The sequence below is a fragment of the Marmota marmota genome, unplaced genomic scaffold (genome assembly GCF_001458135.2).
Source record: "Marmota marmota marmota unplaced genomic scaffold, marMar, whole genome shotgun sequence".
NCBI lineage: Eukaryota > Metazoa > Chordata > Mammalia > Rodentia > Sciuridae > Marmota > Marmota marmota.
In genome coordinates this window covers 43,466,511-43,493,192 of record NW_026000026.1, presented here as the reverse complement: position 1 = coordinate 43,493,192, position 26,682 = coordinate 43,466,511, and the positions used below count along the sequence as shown (strand labels likewise).

Below are 26,682 nucleotides of genomic sequence, written 5' to 3'. Positions count from 1 at the left end.
TCAGTTGAGGAATTTTCATATTCATATTCTTTAAAGAAAAAAAAAGCATAAGAGTAGATGGTTCAGAACCTCACTGTGTTCTTGCCTTGCTGACTTCCGTCTCACCCTGGAGACATGGGGTCACCTGGACCACTCAGGGCAACTGGATGATGTTGAACAGTGGAAAGACAACAGGTAGGGGGCTCATACAGAATGAATGGGATTTTTCTCTATTATGTCCCCAAGAATCTATGGCAGCAGTTGGGCCCTCTGGTCCTCCCCTCAATGTCCTTAAAGATGAGGACTCTGAGAAATCTGAAGAATGGGAGAATAAAATTACCATAACAGTCCCTGACTGAGCCCCGACTCTACTCTTTGTGCAGGCTACCACTTAAATAATCACCCTAATGATGGCTAACAATGACGTATGTGGAAGCGTGCGACCTCCTTACAAGCTCATGTTAAAGGAGATGGACCCAGGAACTTGTGGCTCAGGGGACACACAATCAGCTCATACGGTCAGGGGACAGTGGGCCTTCTTTATGAAAAAAAGCCAACAAAATTATGATTAGTAAATGAGATAGAAGGACTTGGAGGACCCTTGCAAGTAAGAAACCCCTAGACTCCTGCCTCTCAGTCAATGTATCAACATCCTCTGCTTCCAAAGATGAGGAAATTGAAACTCAGGAAATTACACCAATTGCCCCCAGGCCTCTCAAAGAGAAGTAGCAGAACCAGGTGGCTTAAGGACCTTCCCATACTTTGAGAAGAGAAAAGAAGGTCTTCGTTCTCACAAAAACTAAACCATCTTTTGATACATTTGTAAAATGTGGTGTGATGTTACTTGAAGCCATGAAATTTAAAGAAAAATCAGGAAGAAGAAATGATAAGTCTTTTTTGATGCTAATTAGTTTTTAAACTGCTCTATGGGGAAATTACATTCAGTTGAAATGAAGAAAGGGATGTTAACCCAAGATAGAGATGGTCCCATCTCCCAGGCATTTATTAGCTTTGCATCTTTTGAGCTGGAAGATACGGCTTCCCCTGGCCTCTTGATGCTTTTATGAAATTCAAGCCGCTTCTTGGTGGATTTAACTTTTATCTTGTCTACCCCTCAGGAAACCACCCATAACCGAATGATCAGCAGCCACCAGGTAAGAGACTTGGTGACAGTGCTGTCCACACTTAAAGGTTGGACAACAGAGATAGCAAGACCAGCATCAGGTATAATTCCCCTATCATGCACAAGTCTCTTCTCTTCCTTGAGACACATGAGGGTAATCTTCTTTTGTATAAAACATTTATATAAAACTCAATTCTAAAAGTAGTCATTTCCCTTCCTGCAGGTTTTAAAAGATAAAACTAACCAACATTTCCTGTAACTTGTCTCCTTTCCTGAAGGGAGACAATTATGGAATCATGAGAAAGACCACTGGCCTGACATAGAAGTTAGAGGATCATTCTCTAGCTTTCTGAACTATTAGAACTGTGACACCTTGGGTCATTTACCTGCTGGCTCCAAATTTCCCTGCTTGAAAAGTTAGATGATGATTATACTAATCACCCACAGCAGGACACTGAAAACTCACCTGTTTATTACTGAGGAATGGGTAAATAAATGGCAATCAAATTATACAATGGAATATTACATAAATGTTAAAATGAATTAGAGTAAAACCATCATCTCAAAAATATGTGAGGTTAAAAAAAATGCATACAATTACCTCCAGGATCTGTGTATATGATGTATAAGAAACAGATGAATTTCATGTTTAGGCTGGGGACCCATCCCCAACATATCTCACTATGTATCTCACGCCTCCCTAAGCTGAACTTCAGGGAAGATACTTGAGTGGACACAGTATTTCCACAAGTACCAGTCTTTTGCTCTGCTGGTGATAAGCCCTGTGTGGGTTGGGGCTGTAAGGGGAAATACAAGGAGTGCTTAGGCATAGACGGGTTTTAACTTCCACTCTGCTCTGTCCTCCTGGGGTGCTCCTGGAACATCTGACTCATGGCCTATTACCAGAATTAAGGAAACACTGCAGGTAGAGCTAAGAACCAAGCTAGAGCCAGCCCCAGCTCCAACAAGAGATTTGACAAGCGATTCCTTTACCTTATTCCTGCAAAGAACCTATGGAATTAAGTCCTCATGTAGGATTGCTGAGTTTTGCATCTGGAAACATTGCATCTCACAGCTGAACATGGATTGAATCAGCTCCAGTTTCTTCACATATGGTCCAAACGTAATAACAGGGAGGTTGATTTTTACGAGCTGAAGAGGAGAGGAATGTTTGGCCCATCAACAGGAATGGTGATGGGGGGCGTCTCTAAACCATGTCACAGAAAGAGGCAGCCAAATAACTGAAGAGAGGGGAGCCTAAACAAGGAAGAAATTAAGAGCTGACCTCAAAGGTATGCCATGTGGAAAATAAATAGGATATATTTTAAAAATTCAAAATGACTAAAAGAAAACTGGCTGACTTCCACAAGGAAGACATTTTTAATAATCTCATGGCCCAGGAATACAAAGTCTCTAAAAGGAGGTGGGGAAGTGGTCTCCGCATCACTGAAGATATCCAAGGACATGACAGAAGAACACTTCATGGTGATCCTACAAAGGAATTCAGGCATTACATGGCTTGATGGCCTACATAATTTTTTTTTAATATGCATTTTTTTTAGTTGTAAGTGGACACAATACCTTTATTTTATTTTTATGTGATGCTGAGGATCGAACCCAGTGCCTCACACATGCCAGGCGAACACTCTGCCACTGAGCCACAGCCACAGCCCCCCACGTGAATTTTTAAAATCTCTGAGTGTTGAGAGTTTATAACCCTAACTTACACTGAATGGAAGTAAAATAACTTCAAAGGTATACTGCTCCTGCCCTACTTGGTAATTGCTTGTTAATCTCTTAAAAGTGGCTTCTATTTCTTCAATGTCTTTTTAGATTTTCAAAGTTCTTCCACATGCATTTCAACATTTCCCCCGCAAAAGCCGGTAAATAAATGGCAGACCCATTCCTGGACTGAGCAGGGAGAGGTGCAGGGGAGGAAGATATAGAAAAGACCCTGGATACCCTCCACAGGACTCTAGCATGGAAGGGATGCAAGAGCCACTGTCCCCTGAAGCTGGCTACTTCCTAAAGACGGAGGCTCAGTTATGGAGGTCATAGCCAAATAGCAGGTTAGGTGTCCAGCATAGGCCCAAAGCCCAGAGCATGGAACAGCGAGGAAGACTGTTTCCCAAGTTGCTGGCTCTGTTGTGGTGTTGTCTGCAGGGAGAAAGGAGCAGCTACTTGCAGCCAGGCCTTGCATCCCCAACCAGGAAAGGTCAAAACAGCTGGAAACCTCACTTCTGCCTCTAGGCCACAAAACTCCACAGCAAATAGGAGACTTAGCTTCAGAGATACCCCTTTTTGTCTCTTCTCCTGACAATGACTTTCTAGGAAGCAAGAAGCATGTCAGTCACTGCATCAGAGGAAGGAAGTGCGTGATGGATGGTGGAGAGCCTTCTCTGGCCCCTGAGTCTCTTCAGCTGTTTGACAATGAGTATATGTGTATTCAGTCACTATGGCGACATAACAAACCAACCCAAGTTGGCAACATGAAACAGCAACAATCCTTTTTTTGTTATTAGCTCTACTGGCTCTGAAAGTGCCTGGGGTTATTTGTGCAGTTCTCATTCAGGGTCTTTGATGCAGTTGTAGTCAGGTGGTGGCGGAGGCTGGGGCCATCCAGAAGGCATCTTCACCCACGTGATTAGGTGTCGAGCTGGCTGTCAGCTAGGTCCTGAGCTGGGGCTGCTGACTGGAGCACTGACACGTGGCTTTCCCTGAGGCTTGGGCTTCCTCCCAGCATGGCAGCCAGGTTCCAGGCATAACCATTTCAAGAGAGAGCTGGGTCAAGCTGTATTGTCTTTTGTGACTCAGCCCTGGAAGACCCACAACTTCTGTCATATTCTGTCCATTAGAAGTGAATTATGAAGTCCAGCCATATTAAAGGAGAAGGGAATGAGAGCCACTTCATGTTGAGAAAAAGATCATAGCACTTGGGAGCATGAGGATGGTTTAGAACACCAAGAGGTACAACCCTTTCTATAGAAATTCCACTCCACCACCTCCAGGGATCTCCACATCACATTCCTGCATGGGAATTCCCTCCCACTGGGCCAAGCTTTGGGCTCAAGAGAATCACTAAGCTAGACATGTCTTACATTTGGTGGGCTCTAAAGATACAAAATCTTGGAGGAACTGAACATATCAACTCACTTTGAAGATTGATTTAGTATAAAATACAAATTCCATTTCACACAAGGGGGAGCCCACTAAGGACTTAAACCATTACCTAAAGGCATGATTCTATTTGCTTTTAACTCTGGAGTCAGAAAAGCCTATGTATACCTCTAAAATCACACATATGCCAGAGACTACACATCTGTGGTGACACTACCTCCCCACTCCTATTCAGGGCTCTAATGGAGTCTTCTGAGTTTTTTTAAATCTCAGACCCAGGCTCCAGAAACACTTCTAGAAATAACTCTTTTACTTTCATGGATTATAATATAAAAAGTCCTGCCCTAGTGAGGGGGCCCCTTGGGAGCAAAGTCCTTATTTTCTTGCAGAAGAAACAGAAAGAGAGTTATGATTTTCTTATTGATTCCCCTTTTGCTGTTTGGACATATTTTGAGATTTCCTGGGGGTCCTTGGAAGTTCAATGGCATGGACAGAGGTGGCAAAAGATGAATAAAGAAGTGTTCACTGAAGCCCCTCTCTCCCACAAATCTAAGCCCGCTGCTTGTGGTGAGGTGGCTTGTCAAGCTGTCAGTACTTCTATAAATATGTTATGAGGTAGTGAAAACTAATGGGATGAATCTTAGCACCTGCACTTAGCAAGATGAACACATGTACATGCAGAGGAAGGGGAAGAATTGCTAAGTGGTCTTCTGAGTGAGGATGAGTCTTCTAACTTATTCAGAAATGTAGGGAAGGGAGGAGCTTGCATGTCTGCAGGTGCCTGACTCACTTCCCCTCTGTTCTCTGGAACACACTGGCTCAACTTCAAATCACTAGCTCCTGTACTCCTTTACCTGATGGTCGCCTCTGGTCATGGGCACTGTGCTCTACTTGCATGAGGGCAGGCTAGATATGCCAGGGCTTTGACACCCCTTGGAGCAGCCTCCAACCAATAACTGAAGGAAACTGGCCTAAAAATACCCCAGCTCCCTTGCCTCTTGGTGGAAGAACTCTGAAGTGTGTGTTCTCCACTATATCTGGGGGTTCCCTTGGCAAATCAAGACCATATGCCCACAGTGGCAATCAGGTAACCATGTGTTGGGCACTGCATTTTTTTTCTTTCCATTCTCACTTCTCCACGCCCTACAGGTGTTTCCTGGGATCACCTCCTAAATAATCAAAACACACTCCAATCCTTGTTTTGGCATTTGCTTCTAGGGAAACTCAAACTAAGTCAATGTACTTGATGGATACAGCAATATATTCATGGTCACCAAGGATGTACCACCATTATAAATATGATTTATGCATCTTAAAATATCTATTCAATATCACCTCATCAGGAAATAAGATTTTTTTAAAAAGAATCACAAAGAAACCAATTAGGACCCAACAAAGGGTTCTTCTGGGTCAGAGTGTATTTGGGAAAATAAGAATCTTAATCTTTCCAAAAACCCTAACACATACAATTCCCTGTACTTCAATGCAGGAGGCCTGGTTTCCTTATCTAACCAGGCATCCATTTCTCAATTAAGGTGCTTGAAGAAAGAATGATTTTTTCACTCTCTGATGCTGAGATTGTAATGAGGAATTGGCCCAGCTCCAGAACTGAGCATGTGGACATCCTGACCTCTAGAAGTAGCTTCCACAACAGAATAACATGGCCGTTTATTCAACAGATCAGACCTTAGCCACCTCCTCCACTCTTCTCCATCTACAGGGTTGTTTTTTTTAATATTTTGTAGTTGTAGATAGACACAATACCTTTATTTATTTGTTTATTTTTATGTGGCGCTGGGGATTGAACCCAGTGCCTCACACATGCTAGGCAAGCCCTCTACCACTGAGCCACAACCCCAGCCCCTCCATCTACTTTTGATAGCTGAACGTGCAGCATTATACCTGGAGAGATGGGACTGATTGTAAGTCTTAAGGACCAGGAAGACCTCGTTCTCCCTGTCCTCCCACCCTTCCCTTCCTAGTCACATCAGGTTTCTGAATCAAGTTCATGATTCTATGTTGGAAGGAAGTGACAGGGGGGGCTACAAGGTTTAAGGATAACTGGCCCTTGCTAAGTTGCCTTCTGTGGTCAACCAAAGTTCTGACTAAGTTTCCAGACACCAGAAAAGTCTCTTTGAAAGTTGGCCTAAAATAAGCATCTAAGAAAAGTGGCCAAAGTCTACAAACAAGGCATTTCCTAGGGGGGAAAAAATACCGAACACATTACCATTTATCTGGGAATTTTATTCTAGTGTATGTGTTAACTGTATTATAAATGTGTATGTCAATGTCCATACACACAAAAACACATATGAATCTCAAAAACAGTGTGCTAAGAAGGCTTACATCAAACAACACATATTGCATGATTCATGCACATGAAGTTCTAGAATAAGTATCAGAAATCAATTGAGTGGCTGTGTGGAGGTTAGCTGGGCTGGAGATTTTCTGAGAAAAGGTACATGAGAACTTCCTGGGATGATGATACCCTTTATCTCAATAGGAGTTGGGTGCACAGGTATAAGTTATATGTTGGAACTTATTGATGCTCCACTTAAGACTTGTGCATTCCATTGTATATAAATGGAACACAAAAAGATGAAGGGTAAATAAATAATAAGCTTTTAGTTAATGATATGCATGCTAAAGTACTTGATAGGGAATGTATTGATTTTTGCAAAGTTCTTTGAAGTCCACTAAAATAGAATGGATTGGTGAATGGATACAGGTTTGGATACATGTATAAACGTGATAAAGCCAACATAGTTAAATGCAAAGTACGGAGCCTAGGTGCTGGGTCTATACGCATTCACTGTAAAATTCTCTCTGTTTTCTAATATGTGTTTGCAAGTGTTCATACTAAAATGTTGGAGTGAGAAAAAGAAAGAAAGACATAAAGGCAAGAATGTTGAGACAGAATGGGGAGAGAGAAGGATGCAAATCTTCAAATGAACAGCATGAAATTGGGGCATTGTTAGGACAATAATTTGAGATTATTATAATGGTAACTACTGAGAGACTCTGCTCCCCGAGGAACCACTAAGCAGAGCTACTAGGAACCTTAAAGGAAATGTTCTTTTCTGAGCCATGAACCCAAAATGATTCTGCAAAGAGACCAATATCCTGCATGAAACCAATGGATAAAAAACAGCCAAGAGAGGGAGAAGGACAGCTGTGCTACTATTTCCTTTTTTAAAATTCAGTATTAAATAATTTAATAATAGGTGACTCAGGATGTGGTTAACATAGAGAAGGTAGTGGAGAAATGTGGAAGAACAACATGCATGCACCATGGGTCACCTCTTTTGGGGATAACCTGACTGAAATTATATTTGAAGGGCAGACTCACATCTGAACAATCACAATGGCGAAAGAGTGCTAATAACTAACGTTTAGGTTCCCTCTGAGCTCATATGTTGAAATAAGAAGTAGAAATAGAATTAATGTCTATATAAAAGAGACTGTGGAGAGTTGCCTTGTCCTTTCCACCATGTGAAGTTGGAGAGAGAAGGTGCCATCTAAGAACAATAAAGAGACACCAACTCTGCTGATGCCTTGTTCTGGGACTTTCCAGACTCCAGACTGTAAGCAATAAATTTTGTGCTGTTTGGAAGCCACCACTATGTACTATTTTGTTATAGCAGCCAGAATGGACCATGACAAACCAGAAGAGAGTCAGGCATAGGACAAGTCCCACTTCTTTTCCACCTGCTCACAGCCCTTCAATTCCTCTTCGTAATCTACTGGTTTCCATTCTGTACATCCAACTTTGCATACCTGGTCTAAAGCCCCCCAAATCCCCATCATCAATAATTTTTGTATGGATTTGTCCTGGGAAAATCAATAAGATTTGAGCATAAATGAGTTCCTGTTCCCCAATTTAAAAAAATGCATTGAAAGACTTATTTTGATACTCATAGACCATTCTTGTAACCGGCACATTAGCTCTGATAATTAAGATTATTTCTACTTTCCACCTGAATGTTTATAAGATTAGAACTTGAAAGAATTGTTCTATTGCCCTCCTAAAGTATAAAACTCCCATTGCCTAAAAATTAGAATCAATAGCATGAATAATAATCACATTCACCTAAACATCAGTGAGACACTGTTTGTGAGGTTCCTTAGGAGTCACACAAAGTGTGTGCTCAGGCAATAGGTGGTCACTCAAGGCTGAGCATTGGCTGTATGCAAAAACACTTCACACACTTTATTTCACCAACTCTGTGCCAGGAATTATCCCCACTACCCAGGGGAGGAAGCCAAGGCTCTGGGAGCTTAAATGGCTGGTCTAGGGTCCCACACTCTGTGCATGAGTGTCAAGGTCAGCACCCCCCACACACACACACTCACACCGGATTATGAGACCCAGGCCTGTGTCCCAAACTCTACCCAGGGGTACTTTACAATTATGAAATGTGGGCACCCTTCATCTTCAGGGTCCCTCATGACCCTAAGGCAGGTTAGGTACTCTGAGCACCATTTTAGCAACTTCTAATGAATCCACCATGCTCTCTGGATCCTAGTTCTTTGCTCCCTCCAGAGTAGTCTGTCCCAGCAGTCTGCAGCCTATCACCTTTCCTTTCCTGATCCCAACAGTGTGGCCCTGAGTGGGCCCTTAGATCCCCTTACAGGCCCAGGGCTGGGGAGCCCAGGCTGAATTCATGGAACAAAGGCCTTGACAGGGATGGATAAGACACTGGGCTGGGTCCAAATCCATTTTGTTCTCAGTCAGTTTCTAAAAAGGGCCACTAATCTTTTTGTTCAATTAAAGAAATTTCAGCCAAACAAATGGGATAGCATCAGAAACCCCAGAGATGCACATATGATAACCAAGGTTGTGTTCTTATTTAAATGTACTCTCTGAAGTGGACTATGTGCCCTATTGTGGGCCTAACTAGAGTCCACAGTTTTGTAGGGCATATAAAGTGGAGGGGTGGGCATTGGTTACTGGCCATGGGCAGTTTATGTCCAAGCTCACTCAGTGGGTAGCTCAGACCCACCCTCCTTGCAGACCTCAGCCAGGCTGCTCCCACTATTCAATGGAGCCTGTAGAAACTGCAGGGAGTCTTTGGGGATTAGCTTGGCCTCACTGGGCCTTGTCCACCCCAGTAGCCTATATCTACCTAGACCTAGAGCATCATACTCAAGGTCAGAGTGTGGCAGGGAGAGCTGGTCAGTGCCCTAAGATCCTGCCCCAAGTCCCATAGGCACTTCAGTGCTATACTTAGCCAGCCCAGGTTTCTGAGCAGGTTAGGGAGGCAAGTATTCAGACAACCCAGGGATAGAGGCAAGATAAGATCTATAGATAGGACCAGGCAGGAACACTGCTTCCAACTTCAACATACAGGTATTTTAAAATCTAGCCAGAGTGAAACTCCACCTGATGTTTCTAAGAAAGCTTAGAAACAAAATTTATGCTTGCCCAAGATGGAGTATAAAAATGAATATTTATACAACACAAAAGAAACCTTCAATGAATAAGGAGCCTACAACAGAACAGATTTGGAGTCTTACATTTGGCAAGTGCTTGCCTATTGTTTGTATTTGCTTGTAGAGGGTTGGGAGAAGAAGGGTTGGAAGAACTGGTTTGCAGGCCCACCTTTCTTTCTCTCAACTAGACAGACATAGTCAATACATTCAGGTGGGTCTAAGGCTGTGGTTCTCAGCCAAGCTGTTCATTACATCACCCAGTATCCTACAGTACTTTCTTATTTAGGATTTTATAACAGAATAACATAAACTGGATTGGTCCTCAACAACATAAATTTATTGCTTATAGTTCTGGAGGCTGGCAGATTCACTGTTTGGAGAGGATCCATTTTCTGGTCCATAGATGAAGACTTATCAATGTGTTCTATGATGAAAGGAGAAAGAGAGAGCTCAGGTCTCCTTTTATATGTAAGGGTAATAATCCATTCTTGAGGGTGCCCCGTGAATGACTGAATGACCTTCCAAAGGCTCCACTTCCTAATACTTTCACCTTGGAAGTGAGGATTTCAATATATGAATTTTGTGAGGATACAAACATTCAGACCATAGCATCTAGGAAACCTAGAAACATCTGAAGCCTGATTCTCAGTCCGAGAGACTCAATTTTCTTGGCTTAGGGAGGAGCCTAGGTTTAGAATATCCCCAGGTGACTCCAATGAGCTGAGCACAGCGGTCTCATCTAACAACCCTGGAGACTACCTAACAGGCTTTTGAGGGGCTTGTGAAAACTGGAACGTCTAAACCTTCTTCTGAGAGGCTCTGATCCAGCAAGACTCAGACTGACAAGCCCCAGGGGCACAGCTGCTGGAGGACCTAGGGCATCTGAGAACACTTGGACAAAGGCAGAGCCATACCCTACTGGCAATCCAGATTTACATATGCAAATCAAGACTGACTTCACACACCAATAAGGCAAAAGGAAGAGAGCCTAACCTTGTGGCCAGGGGCAAAAAAATACCCTGGTCCTTGCTCTAGCACCAACTAGTGGTGGACTTTGGAAAGTCCCCCTTCACATCTGGACCTCAGCCCTGGCTTGATCTGCAAATTGAGATTATCTGGGAAACAAGATAATTTCTGAATGATAATTGCCATTCTAACTGGAGTGAGATGAAATCTTAGAGTAGTTTTGATTTGCATTTCTCTAATTGCTAGAGATGAAGAACATTTTTTCATATATTTACTGATCAATTATATATTTCTTCTTCTGTGAAGTGTCTGTTCAGTTCCTTAGCCCATTTATTGATTGGGTTATTTGTATTTTGGGTGTTAAGGTTTTTGAGTTCTATATATAACCTAGAGATTAGTACTCTATCTGAGGTGCTTGTAGTAAATATTTTTCCCATTCTGTAGGCTCTCTCATCATGTTATTTTTTCCTTCACTGAGAAGAAGGTTTTTAGTTTTAATCCATCTCATTTATTGATTCTTGATTTTACTTCTTATGCTTTAGGAGTCTTATTCAGGAAGCCAACATGATGAAGATTTGGGTTTACTTTTTCTTCTTTTAGGTACAGATCTCTGTTCTAGCGTCTAAATCTTTGATTCACTTTGAGTTGCTTTTTGTGCAGGGTGAGAGATAGAGATTTAATTTCACTTTGCTACATATGGATTTCCAGTTTTGCCAGCACCATTTGTTGAATAGGCTCTCTTTTATCCATTGTATGTTTTTGGCACCTTTGTCTAGTATGAGATAACGGTATTTGTGTGGGTTTGTCTCCGTATCTTCTATTCTGTACCACTGGTCTACAAGTCTATTTTGGTACAAAACCATTCCATTTTTGTTACTACTACTCTGTAATATAGTTTAACATCTGGTATTGTGATGCCTCCTGCTTTACTCTTCTTGCTGAGGATTACTTTGGCTATTCTGGGTCTCTTATTTTTCCAAATAAATTTCATGATTGCTTTTTCTAGTTCTATGAAGAATGTCATTGGGATTTTAATAGGAATTGCATTAAGTCTGTGTAACAGTTTTGGTAGTATGGCCATTTTGACTATATTGATTCTGCCTACCCAAGAGTATGGGAAATCTTTTCATCTTTTAAGATCTTCTTCATTTTCTTTCTTTAGTGTTCTGTAGTTTTCATTATAGAGATCTTTCACCTCTTTTATTAGATTGATTCTCAAGTAATTTATTTTATTTTTTGTGGCTATTGTGAATGGGGTGGTTTTCCTAATTTCTCTTGCAGTGGATTTATCGCTTATATATAGAAATGCATTCTATAGAAATGTCCCCTAGTTCCCCTGGGCATGTCACTGTTCCAGGAATGATTGAGGAGAGGAGATCCAGGTGAAGAGTGAACCCTCAGAGGGCTGGAGACATGGCCTAGCATTTATTTACTCTTTAGACAGAAAGGAGACATGCCCCCAAGTGGTTGTAGGCAATGTGGATCCAAGGGATGCATTGTGGCCAAGACTTTCTCTTGGTTGGATTCAATGGTCAGTATTCCCAGCCACCACAATCCAAAACCCATTGCCTCTACACACAGGTCAGTATGTTGCTCACTACTCTGGGAGTGCCTGCAAGGCAACCTCTGAGGAAATTGTCCATGGGTGGTATGGTCCGGTAAGCCTGCTTTGAAGCTTCACTCTGACCCAAGAGAAAAACAATTCCATGGAGTGATGAGATTTGGACAGATGGTCTGGACACCAGATATTTTGAAATTGAGGGCGGGTAGTCCAGATCAGTGATTCCAAAGCATTTTTAGGGGGGTGGAAATTTGCTTTTCAATGACATTTTAAACAGATCTCCAACACATGGACAGAGAAATGTTGACGATTTTTTATTGTGTTGGGTAGAAGAGGCAGAAAGGGGAAGGTAACTGACCACAGACTCCACCCCCACAGGGTGACGTTAAAAGTCCTTAACATGGTCTAGACACTATCTGGGGGAAGGGTCAGGGACAGCAGAGAGCACTTGGTGAGGTCATTCCTGCCTCAGCCTCCCTCCAGGCCACATGAGGCACAGGTCCCAGGGCCTAGGGCTGGGGTCAACAGTAAGCACTTCTGTGAAGGGCTAGAGAGTAAATATTTAAGGCTTTGCAGTCCTGTGGTATGTGCTGCAACTACTCAACTGTGCGTTCATAGACAAAAGGAGCCACAGACAAACATAAATGGATGTGTGTGGCTGTGTTCCAACAAAACTTTATTTACAAAAACGGTCAACAGGCCCAATTTGGCTAAGAGCTCCTGTTTGTTGAGCATTGGCTTCAAGGAAAATGATTTGGAAGTCACTACAGGCCATAATCCCTATGCTTCTTTTCACATTTATGACTCTGGATTTTCAATTCTTTAATTCAATTTGCCTTGTTCTCAAACTTCTAGGCATCAGAATATAGTCATTCCTGACCTTGAGTTATTTGTTCCAAGGGCCAAACAGTTCCAGTGAGCTAATAAACATGAAATGCTTTGAAAAAAAATCTTAAAGTATTTTGCAAATAGGTCCACAAGAGCACAGTTTATCATCCTTTACCTGTGTTTCAAGAAAATTCTAGGAACCACTCACCAGATTAGGCTCCCTGGGCTACTTAAAGAGCGGAGTTTAAAAAAAAAAAAAATGACTCAATAAAAAAAGTCCTAACGGGATATCAAAGCTAGAAGAAATGAATACTGTCTGAACCTTTTCTCCCAGAGCCTGAGACTTCTAAACTCTTCACTACCATGAACTAAAAAATCCTCTACTCTCTATTTTATCCTGTTTATCTACATTTTTGCTTTTTAGGTCAGAAAATCTCATTAGTCAGAGAGTCATAGTGAATACCTTTCTTTGTCTTCTGTGCATAGTTCAACCTGTAAAATTTGGCATTGTTGCTGAACTACCCTGAATAACTTAGTCTTAAAATAATCTTGTTCTGCATGTGCCGGCAGGGTGGTAAAATCCCAGTAAATGATCCCCATCAGTCTACCTTCTATCGCATTTCTGGTTACAAGAGATAAAGTAGTTATAATTGATTAAGCACACACTGATTGAGGACCCAGTGCCTTCACAGAGCTTACTTCATTTAGTGATTACTATAACCCCGTGAAGAAGGTATCTTCTCTACATTTTATAGAAGATTGAAATGAGGCATTAAAAAAAATTTAGGAAATTTACCTGATATCACATAGGTTGGAAGTGATGGAATTTGGATTTAGGATTTAATCCAGAACTCAAAACTCTTTCCACATGATTGCCAAAGACTTCATCTACATAATAACATGCATCATTTCCACACCCCCCACCCCTGCAAGGTGCTTTTTGTTTCCCAAGGAAAAGTTACAATTTACAAATGGACATAACTGGGAAAATTTCTACCCAATGTCAAATCGTCTCAAGTAAAAACAGAATCAAATTGCATCACTTTGACCAGTTGAGAATCATGGTGATTAAGCCAAGAGCTAAAACTGGGCTTATAAGACCTAAGTTTGTGTGCTACGATTTGTCTTTTTTTTTTTTTTTTTTTATGGTACCAGGAATTGATTCCAGGGGCATTTTTCCACTTAGCCACACCCCCAGCCCTTTATTTATTATTATTATTTTTTAATTATTTTGAGACAGTGTCTCATTAAATTGCTCAGTCTAACCTCAAACTTGCAATCCTCCTGCCTTAGCCTCTGGGGTCCCTGGGATTACTACCAAGACTGGTGGGTTATGAGTTTTTTCTATGGAAGTACACTGCCTTTGTAATAACATAAGCATACAGGAAAGTTGGGAAGTTTGTTTAAAATGATGGGGGAAATTAATGTAGCAGAGACTAGCTCGCTTATTACCAAAACGGTTTCATCTTCTTTCTACATCCTGCTAATATACATATCCCAGCCTCCCTTGCAGTTAGAAGTTGTCATGTAACTGAGCTCCAGCCAATGGGATGAGAGCAGAACCCAGTATCTAGACCATAAAACCCTTCTGTGCATAATCCTCCATGTTCTTTCCCTCCATGCAAAGAAACACAGTGTCTTGAAGCCAAGTTTGAGGATGGGGAGCCAGAAGATGAAAGGCTCTGGAGTTCAAGGACCACTTCTTGCAACAGAGCCAACCACAGACCAGAACTCTGCATGAGAAAAAGGGAAACTTCTCTCATGTTAAACCCCCAAATCGGTTACGGCAGCTACTATTGCCCCATCTAAACTAATTGAATAAAAAGTTTGATACAAATTAAAAAAACAGATCACATTAGTTTCTAATTTGTTCCACTTAAGAATGCCAATAACTTCTATTGGAATCATTAAGAAAATTACAACTGCAGAGACAACTTAGTGAAAGTTATATGAGCTGGTAAAATAATATATAGATTTTAAGACTTTAAACTTAGTTCTTTCCTGGATTCAAACCCAGCAATATTCACAATGAGGTCATTTCAATTTGTCATTCCTAATATTTAGGATATATTTGGTAAAACAAAAAAGTATTGAAATTAATTTCATCTATTTCTTTGTAATTTTGCCAAGTAGTTTCTGGAAAATCTAAACTTCCATTTGTAATCCACAGTATGATTCTATTGGGTGTAGCGCCCCCTTGCCCGCAAGGAAGACGCAACACTCAGGAATCTTCTTTCAGCAGTTTATTCAGGCCCCTGACAGTTCTTCTTTTCAGTTCTCCTCTTTCGGATGCCCCTCCCAGCCTTAATAAAGCATCTCAAGCCCCAATGCAAAGCAGCCACGTGGAGCTTTCTCATAGAGTGATGAAAAGTCATGTGCCAACTCTCCCAAACAAGGAGTTGTTTATCACAGACCACAGCAGAGCCAGCGCCATCTTGTAATGGCGACCATAATTTGCATAAACGGCAGAAACGGCTCACCACAATTGGGTAGAAATATTCTATTCTAGATTGCGTGAACATCCAATTTTGCATTCACTTATTCATATGTACTGTGTATCTCTACTGAGTAGGAGCTAGATGGCCCTGCTTTGCTTCTGAGAAGTTCTGTGATTGATCTTGGGCAGGTTGTTTATCCCTCCTAGATCTTGATCTTTTTTCATATTAAAGATGACAAAAGATAAATATTTCATACTTTGTAGATTGCTTATAATCAGCTGTATCAGACCGGCTGACCACCATATTATGGTTTAAGCCCCCTAAATGGTTGGCATCCTGATACTTAACATTGTTCATGGCCAGAACCTTGAACAGATTTGTCCTGCTTGCCCATCTATGTTTTTGGGTTCTTCTTTATGGACCATACTTATTCCTTAAACCCACCTATATAATGCTTCTCTCATAAGGACTTCTAGCCTTCCTCCTCTATTGCAATTCACATTTATCTCTGAGGTAATGTGGTTTCTGGCCATTCTCATAAACAGCTGATCTGGCAAACACACCACAACCCTCACCTTAACTTGCAACACAAATGTCTTCCTCACCTTACAAGACCTTAGAGCCAACAAAGCAAGAGAGTCAGAGTGAGATGACGGCTAACCAAAGGCTTTCTCGGTGACCTCACAGTGAAGCCCACACCAAAGGCCATCTTTTAAAATAGTTTCTTCTTCCAAAGCTTATTTGAAAGAGGCACTTTGAGGAGAAGCTCATTTCCTTGAAATATCAAAGAACTTCAAACCAAAAGATGATAGATTTTTCTGGAGACATGTTGCAAAGCGAATACATAAATTCCTGCAGAGTATATGCAGAAATATTATGAAGAATTCATTCCTGCTGCAGTTTGTCCACCACCCTCAATATTACATTTAGCTAACTTAATTTTCCGTGGATCAAATTTATTCAAAGTTAAATTTCTCTTAATAGGTCATCTGAGTAAACAATTTCAAGTGTTATTTGCCAAAAAAAACAATATGTTTCCAGGCTTCAGATGAAATCGGCAGTGTCAGGCTAAGAAAACAACCTTAAAAATTCACAGAGAGCTGGAACAATTACAGAAAAAAAAATGAAGCCTGGAGGTCAGTCTTTGTCATGCAATTCTGGAGGTAAAAAAATAAAATTACAAATTTCCACTAAAACCAAGACTTTGAAGAGCAGAAGAATGGCGTTTAAAACACACACACACACACACACACACACGCACACACACACACACACANATATATATATATATATATATATATATATATATATATATCAATGTGTCTTTAAATGGCCACTGTCACGTGAAGGCAGTGCTGCCACACTAGTCAGTGAGTCAATATTGTCATTCTGAATAGGCCTCCTGCACCCTGGGCTTCATTTTATCTGAAAACTGGATGCTCTGTACTCTTGGCTTTCGAGGAGAGGAGCAAATGAATTAGAAGACAGGTTGAGGTCTAGCACAGAATTTTGCAAAAGCAAAAGAAGTTATTAAGAGAAGTGGAGGCCAGTCGGACAAGGTGGTACATGCCTGTAATCCCAGTAGGAGGGGGATCGCGAGATCAAAGCCAGCCTCAACAACTTAGTGAGGCCCTAAGCAACTCAGCAAGACCCTGTCCCTAAATACATAAAATGTAAAAAAAGGTTGGGATGTGGCTCAGTGGTTAAGCACCCCATTTTGGGGTACTGGGTCAGTCCCCAGTACCAAAACAACCAACCAAAAAAAGTGGATGATGTCGTGGAGTAAGTAGAAGTTTTTGGTCAATTTCTATTCATGAAATTTCTCAGAATTTTTGGATTTGTGCAATGGACGGAATAAAGTATTTCAAGATCTATTTCATTGGTGAATAAATGGACATCTGAGAAGCAAACCAGCCTGATATCCTCAATAGGAAATACAGTCACAAAAGAGGTGATTCTATCTCTAGTCCCTGAATCTACAGCCTTTCCTCTGATGGCATCTAAAGGCAGGCACACCAAGAATCTGAAAAACCTGTGATATCACAGGTAGCAAATGGATATGAACAGGCATTGAATTAACTCTTGAAATGTGACCTTAATACCATTACTCACATAGCTGCAGCCACGGACACACTGGCACCTCGAATGCTCAAGTTCCTGTGGAAATAATCACCCCTATGAACACAGAGGGAACCCTGATCCATCGTCTCTGTTCAATACCAGGTTGCTGCTGACATCACCACAAATAGGAAGGGAGGGAGTCCAAAAACCACAGGGCTCCTTCCTACCCCTATATTAAGACTTTTCAGAGCAGAAACCACCATATTCAACTAGCACACATCATATTCATTGCATTCAGGGCCTCTTAAGAGGAGATGAATACAGCAGACCCCCTTATCCACAGTTTCATTTTCTTTGGTTTCAGGGACCCACAGTTTCAGTTACCTGAAATATTAAATAGAAATATCAAATAGAAAATATTAAATAGAAAATTCCAGAAGTTAACAATCAGCTCTCAAGCAAAGTTGGAAAGAATAAAAGATAGATCCTCCTTGTGCCCAGACCCCAAACCCTACATAATCTATATTATGTCCCAAAATATTAAATGTCCCAAATATTAAATAGAAAATTCCAGAAGTGAACAATTCATTATTTTTACATACATTTTATTACAGTATATTGTTATATTTGTTCTATTTTTTATTGTTGTTAATATCTTACCATGCCTGTTATCCTAAGTATGTATGTAAGAGAAGAAAAACAGTATATATAGGGTTCTATGCCATTGGCGGTTTCCACTGGGGAGGTCTCGAATACTCCCTATGGATAGGGGTTTATTGTCCTATTAAAAATGTAATACTAAATCAGAGCTGTGCATGCCTGTAATCCTCATGGCTAGGGAGGCTGAGACAAGAGGATCGTGAGTTCAAAGCCAGCCTCAGCAATTTAGTGAGGCCCTAAGCAGCTCAGTGAGACAGTGAGACCCTGTTTCTAAATAACATACAAAATAGGGCTGGGGATGTGGCTCAGTGGTCAAGTACCCCTGAGTTCAATCCCTGGTACCCCACCTCACCCCACCCCCCCAAAAAAGGAATACTAACTTAGGACCTGACAAGCACTTTGTTATCAACATCTTTTCATGAAATACCTGCTCAATTGAAACTGAGAAACAGACCTCCCACAGCATTCTGGGAAGGGCACTGAGGCAACTGGGTGTGTTACCTTGGTGTGTACATGTGTATGTATGTGTGTGGCAAGTTTGATCACATTGTTCTTAAATACAGAGATGATGAGCAGAGGTGGTGGTGCTCATTACCATGTGTGGGATATTCAAAGTTTCTCTGTGTGAGAAGAGAGTCCTTGAGCCTCATTTTCTAGCTAACTGGCTGCTCAGACTTGAACCACCTAAAATTGTGGATTACTGACAAAACTAGATAGTTGCATCTGCCTATTCTTATAGAAATCAACTAGAGCATGTGGCTCTAGAAATACTGCACTGTGGCCCACCCATAATGTGGAAATGTGTACCCCTCAGCAGACAGTGGGAAGTTCGTAAGTAACTACTACAGAGCAATAAAACACACAGTATTAAGCTGTACATACTTCATTACTTCATTACCAATTCTCACAGCAGTCATGAAAGGTTGGAATGATTATTACAATTTCACAGAGAAGCAGACAAGCTTAGATAACCTCATTATGTTGCCAAAGCCCATAGCTTTTAATCTGGGATTCAAACCCAGGTGAGCGTGACTCCAATACCCAGGTTAGATATGGGCTTTCAGATATACACATCACCTTAGCCTTGAGATATTTACAAAAGAGCTGGAAGGACAGGACATGTGTCCAAATACAACAGGAAGCTCTAGACCAGCCAATCCAATAGTCCTTTCTGTGCTGATGGAAATGTTTAAAACCTGTGCTGTCCGGTTATGGCAGCCGCATGTGGCCATTAGATGTTTGACATATGGCTAGGACAACTGAGAATCTGAATTTCTTATTTTATTTAATTTGAATTCATTTATATTTAAATCATCATTGAATGTCCACATTGGTTGGCACAGTTAGAGACATTTCATTCCAATAGCATTCAGAAAAACGACTGGTCCCCACTGTTCAAACAGGCTTTGTGATGGATACATGCTCTGACAAGTTAGGGTTTGAACAGGACTCTTCCTGTTTCCAGCATGCTCTTCTTCCCTATAGAATTAAGTTCACAATCAAGGGCCCCCAAAATGAAGCCCAGTCCCTTTAGTCTACAGATAAGGAAATCAAGAATGTCTATTCTGGTTCCTTATCGTTTTGGGACCTGCTATACATAACGTGACAGCTGTCTTTTATTGCCTCCCATTCCCCTCCTAAAGCCATTCGTTTCCTCTCCTTCCCTGTGCCCTCCCTGCCATCTCCAGAAGGGGTTGAGTCTGTGCTCTTTATATCAACCAGGACATATTCCTTGCTACCACAAAGCTGGTCCTTCCCTCTCTTGGAATGGCTTTCAATGCACTTGAGGTTTCTACACCTGCCACTCTGAGAAAGCCATTTCTTAGTACAGTTAGCAAGGCACTCAGAGACAGCCTGCCCACCTACCCCCCAAAACACAACCCCAACAATAGGGAACAGAAGCCCTCCATCCCCACTGGCTCTGCATATGTCTAAATCCAACACAGGAGCCTTGTCACTCTATCTTGTCTACTCTATTCTTTCCATACCAAAGGTGACAACTGGATTCTCTAATACTGTGTTTCCTGTCTTTTAACATTTCACTCAGCATCAGCTCTTAGTTGAGAAAGATGTTGTCATGGTTTGGATATGAGCTATCCTCCAAAAATCTTCTGTGTTAATGGTCAGAGGTGAAATGATTAGCTCATGAGAACTGTGACCTAATCAGTGTATTACTCCATTTGATGATTTAATAATTTGAATGGACTAATTACATGCTGGGGCACACTGGGAGGAAGTTAAGTGACTAGGGACATCCTCTGGGGTTTATATTTTGTTTCCTGATCCTCCCCTTGTCTCCCTGTCTCCCAGCTACCGTGAGCTGAGCAATTTTTCTCCCACACCCTTCTGCCATGATGTTCTGCCTCCCCTTAGGCCCAAAGTGATGGCATCAGTTGACCATGGGCTGAACCTCTGAAACCATCACTCCATCATAACTTTTTTCTCTTCCAAATTGGTCTTGTTGGAAATTTGGGTCACAACAATGTAAAGCTGACTAACAAAAATGTTGAAAAAAATGTTTGACTATGGGACCAGACCAGCTAACAGAGTCCCTGGCCCAGAAACTGCGCTGTTCTTGTCATGTACTTTAGGACAGCCCTTGGTAAGTCTATGTTTCTTAGAATCTATATGGCTCTATGCTCTCAGCTGGGGCACTCAAGCCCATCATGGACATCTTCATTTCTAGCTAATACACTTCACTAACCTTCGAAAATGTTCCTTGTGAGCATTTAATAACCACAGTAACCTTTGAATTCTCCAACTTGAGGAATATAGGTTATGTAGGGTTTGGGGGCTGGGTACAAGGAGGATCTATCTTTTATTCTTTCCATCTTTGCTTGAGAGCTGATTGTTAAGATTCTCAGTATGGTAGTAAAGGGTACTTCTACCTACCTTCCCCAAATAGAATAACCACACAACTTCCTGAAACACTTTCTATACTCAAACGTAGGTAGTTTTTGTGGATGCATTGATGACTGTTATATCCATTCATGATGACACTAAAATCAGACTGGTTTTTAGATGTGGGATCAACATGTTGTTAAGCTCATGGGCCCTTGGAAAGAGCACACATGAGTCCCAAGTGCACACTAGGAAAGGAAGGGAAGCCCCAAAGAGCTTGGAAGTCTATTTCAGGGTCATAAAATATAGCTACAGACCTAATCCTTCACACAGCTGGTTTTTGTATAGCCTGTGAGCTAAGAATGATTTAAAATTTTTTTAAAAGCAATGTAAAGAAAAAAAATAAAAGACACACAACTTTTTTAGAGACTGTATTATAGACACTATTTTACTGCCTGGCTCTTTCCAGAACAAGTTTTCTGACCCCTGTTCTAAACTTTTAGCAACTTCATCCACCCAGAGGCATACCTGTCAGTTTCCTGAGGACTGATAAACTGAGTCCCAATAATCCCTAGCTCTCATTGATCCTCTTTGAATTTATTTTCTTTTCAGGTCAGTATTACTAGAGCTAAAATATTCCATGTATCTTTCCAAGAATAGGCACAATACATATCAAATAGAACAAAAGATAGATGCATAAATGCATATTTACTTCTTCCAAGAAGATCAACGTCATGTGTCTTTCCTGTGACAAAAATCAAGGCTCCCGATTAAAGACCAGTCAGAAAGGATCCCAGGAATCAAAGCAAAGAGAGCTGCAAAGCATCCTTACTCATCCTTCTCCTGTCACAGCCTCTCACTTGCTAGTATCAGACTCCATTTGATATCAGTATGAAATCAGGACACCACTGACTTTGACTTACCTTCTTCTTAACTCCACTAGGAAAAGAAGACAGAGCTGGAAACATACCTTTATAATCCCTTCGTTTCTCACCTTTGAGTTTCTTAGACACCTACCTAAATGTCCTTCAAGTGTCTCAGTATTTGAAATCAAAGGCAAAATATGTCATCCAGCCATTCCTCAGCCATAACCAAAGAAAATGGCAGCCACCACTGAGTGCATAGACATTGCTGTTACCTGGTTCAGTGCAGTTCTTGCTGCTCCGGAATCCTGTATCTTCAGAAGTCAGAGTATCATTCACCTGCATTAGCTTCCTTCCTACCATCCATTTTCTGTCTTCCCCTATGAGGTCCATGAGGTCAAGCTCTAGAGAAAAAAAAGACAACAACCACACATTAACTAACAGCTGTTTCAGCCTTTACCAATGTTGGATGTGCAGTGCCTTTATCAGCCATCATGTTCTCAGCCCTGCCTAGATCCCCTTCAAACCACCCTGCCTTTACCCACGTAAGGGCTTTCACTGGATTCTATTGGGCCCAACAGAGGCAACCCTCAGCCAATGATACCTAGAATTTGTTGTATAAATACCTAACTGCTTGAATGGGATGACTTTATGGTGTGAATTCGAAACAGGTTCCTAAGTTTTCCCCCAATAATTGATAATTGATAAGCTCCAATTATCAACAGTATAATTCTCTTGATAAAGCACATTTCATTAGTGGTTGTCTCTTCCCTGTCTCTAAATTTCCTGCACCCAATGTTTAACAATCAATTCTCAAATTGGAAAAGTATTCCAGAAATGTAGCCATTAGTCTATTTCCAAGCTATCAATACTCCCATTAAGGCCAATTTTAAGTTACCTACATGACATCCCTGAGAATGGAATTAGGAAGAGATGAGTGCAGTCATTTCCATTATGTCAGCAAAGCTGTCTTCAGCTTACCAACCACTGGCATTTCTTTGAATTACCTTCTGAATAAACCATCTGCCACTGAACATGAGCTCAGGATCTGTCTCTTGGGGTTACCCAAATTAGGATACCATTTCACCATCTCCAAGCATAGGCCAGTGAGCACCACAAAGTAAGTTTTCCAAAAAAACAAGAAATTAAGGAAAAAGCAGAGCACAGAATATATGTCAGAGGCTGAGCATGTGACAGAGTTCAGGTCTCTGGCTAAGATGACCATGGGAATGGAAATGCCAGGGGAAAGAACAGAGATCAAAGGGCACATACAAGAAAAGAACACAGTCTATTCTGTTTAGGACATGTTGAGTTTGAAGTATCTTCAGGGTATCAAAGGTAAGTATATAACCTGTGGGTAAATGTTCCTCAGGTGAGAAAACTAGTGTACAGAAGGCCCCAAGAGAGCAATGAGCAAATAGGGAAGAACATGAGACATATGTCTGGGTGGGATCTCTATATGTTCCATGTGAAGATAGAGATCCCAGGATGACGACTGAGAAGAAATGGAAGAAGAAATCTTGGGAAATCTAACATTACTTCAGGGGGCAAATAGAGTAAAAGAATCAAGCAAAGGATCAGGACAGGAAGGGAAAGAGCAAGGGAACATGGTATCAAGGAAGGGAGGCAGAAAGAGAATTCAAGAAAAGAATAGTGAATGGATGGAGCTGGAGAATATTATGCTAAGAGAAATAAGCCAATCCCAAAATACCAAAGGCTGAATGTTTGCTCTGATATGCAAATGCTAATTCACAATAAGGGTTGGGGGTAGGGAAAAATAGAGGTACTCTGGACTAGGTAAAGGGGAGTGAAGGGAGGGTAGGGGATATGAGGGTAGGAAGGATAGTAGAATGAATCAGACAATATTACCCTGTGTACATATATGATTACTCGACCATTCTACAGCGGGATTCTACATCATGTGCCACCAGACGAATGAGAAGTTATACTCCATTTATGTATGATGTATCAAAATGCATTCTACTGTTATGTCTACTATTTAGAACAAACTTTAAAAAAAATGCTCAGATAAATAAATAAATAAGTGGGAGCTAATAGCACCTAATAAAAAAGAAAAGAAAAGAGAGTAGTCAAATATCATAGACAAATTTTAAAAGACAAAGGCAAAGAAATGGCAATTTGAACTAGACATCAGAGGTCATTGGGAGACGGAGGCAACAAATTACGATGGCTCTTTCTAACAACTTGGCACTAAAGGAAGAAATTATATGAGACCATGACTAACTCTTGGATGTCTAGAACAGCTATGGTCAGAAAATGGATATAAATCCAAGAGAGGGCCTAATTTATGGTTCCCAGGGCCTTCATACAAGGTCACAGGTTCACCCAGCCACGTTGACATGGTATTCTGAAATGGTCAAGGAAGACCAAATGTCATCATGCTCCCTTCTCTATTCCTACAGTGGTTCAGTTCCCACGTGATTCCACCTTCACTATTAAATTTGATCCTCACAGTACCACTCGGGAAAGAAAGGGGAAACATGAACATGGTTTCTCCAACACCTAATCGGTACTGGCTCAGAGTTGGTGCTCAGTAGGTACAAGTTGAAATTATCATTCCCATTGTACCTATGCATAAAGAGAGACTAGCGGAAATTTCTGGAAATGACAATGTTTGTGGGTACCTCACCTAAGCCAAAAGAACACATAGAGTATCATATACTGAGGTCTTTCTCAGTCAAGCACAGACCTACTCCCTGAGGTAAAATTATCAAGATGCCTAATTATAACTTATATGTATTGGTCAGGACATCCCCAGATTTTTTTTCTCAAAAAGGGGGGGGGGGCAGGCACACTGATGCATGATTGTAATACCAGTGGTTTGGGAGGTTGAGGCAGGAGGATCACACATTCAAAGCCAGCCTCAGCAAAAGCGAGGCACTAAGCAACTCAGAGAGACCTTGTCTCTAAATAAGATACAAAAAGAGCTGGGGATGGGGCTCATCAGTTGATTGACCCTGAGTTCAATCCCCAGTACCAAAAAAAGGGGGGGGGTGGTGGTGGTGGTGGTGAAATACTAATAATTTTTAGACTGAAATACAAAAACCTACATTGTAGCCACAAATTGTCAAAACACCACCAAAGGAATAATTCAAAGTTTTCTAAGCATTTGTGCCACTTGGTTAAATGGAATGGTTAATTCTTATGCTTGAGAATAAGAAGAGGGAAAAAAATTCAAGAATTCATGAAAAAACAATGAGGTCAGAGGATTTAAACTCCAACAAGCAGTCCTCAATGTGAATGTAATATTATATCATCAAAAAAAAAATGACCTAAAAGTGTGGATAAAGGCATTTCCTTCATCTCAGGCTGGGTTTCCTCAGAAGCAACCCCTCAGGGGAAGATTTGAGCACCACTGGTTATATGGGAGGTGATTCCAGGAAGAACCTATAAGGAAATCGGGAAGTGGGGCAGAGAAGGTATGTTTTAAGCCAGTTGCCAAAATGAGTGAGGAGACCTTGACGCTTGTTGAAAGCTCTTGGGAGCCAGGGTATACATGCATCTCAGACACTAAGATGTGAGGGAGCTTGAGTATTTATCCACCTACTCCTGGTCTGCCATTAGTTGAAGACTGTCCCAGAGGACATTAATTCTCCATAATTTTCAACCGACCACATGCATATCTAAAGTGAGCTCTGGTGCCCAGGAAGGATCCTGGACAATGAAATGCAAGTTCTAGAAGCTGTAATTTGCCAATATGCACAGAAGAAGCCAGTGCATGGGATATGGACAGGGCACCATGTAGCTGCCAGCCCACGTGGTATCTAGAGAGTCATGCTGTGGCTGGCTGACTGGCCATTTACTGTTGTCATAATCTGGGTCAGAGAAAAGCATTCTATGGAACTGCAATTCTAAGGTTCATGAAGACCCCAAAGGTCTGCAAAGAAATAAATGTAACCCTTCCAATAACTTCCAAAGTTCTTTCTTATGCCAAGTTTCCATGGTTCTGTAATTCTAAGAGAAAAGCTGATACCAATTAAGAGATGTAAAAGTAAAGCCAGCTATTGTAGCAGAAAATTAGAGGATTTTTTTACATAATGATTCAATATCTTCAGGAATTAGAGACTATTAAGGCAGCACCTCTGGATTCCAAAACCTACAAACTTTTATCTCAACAAAAATATACTTGACCACTGACCACTGATATAATAATGCAGAGACTACAGTCTGAGAAAATATGATGAAAACATTGCATTTCATTCATTTTCCTTCCAAGTGAGAACCAAGTTTGACAGCATTATAACCCAGTGAGTTCACTTGTCCTCACAAAACTCCCAGTGAAGGAGAAAACGGCAATTGATTCTGTGGTCAACTTACCTTCAGGGTAACTAAGGCAAAGCAGATGTGATTTGCCTAAGATCAGAGTCAACCCATGGGCCACTTCAACCACCTTTCCTGTCTTCCATTTATTGAGTGTCTGTTGTATACAAAGGGCTTTCTATTCTTCAACATGTTTCATCTTCACACAAATCCTACATGGAAATATTAGCTCCATGTTTGCAAATAAGGAAAGTGAGGCACTCTGAATAACTTGCCCAAGATTAAGGAAGCAACAGAATAAAAATCTAAACCCAACTTAACGGACTTCAGATTCCAAATTTTTGGGAGTCCCCTGGATAGGATGAAATTCATTGTGGTTGCACCATCCAGACAATAGTAAGGTAGATGGATAGTGTCTCACTGGAGCTATGTTCCCAGAAACTATTAGGAATAACAGTGAGGCCCCAGCATCACCCCTGGGAAGCATCACACACACACACAAAAAAAAAAAAAAAAAAAAAAAAAAAAAAA

At 41.1% G+C, this 26,682-nt stretch overlaps 1 protein-coding gene across 1 annotated transcript in view; it reads right to left on the bottom strand.

Annotated features, from left to right (window-relative positions):
* The window catches only part of Slc24a3 (solute carrier family 24 member 3), a 530,728-nt gene that overhangs the window by 433,023 nt on the left and 71,023 nt on the right, over positions 1–26,682 (bottom strand). Inside the window, exon 2 of the mRNA XM_048811364.1 lies at positions 22,146–22,274. Within this exon, the coding sequence (XP_048667321.1) occupies positions 22,146–22,263 (118 nt within the window). The 5' untranslated portion in view covers positions 22,264–22,274. The remainder of the gene's footprint in view (positions 1–22,145; positions 22,275–26,682) is intronic.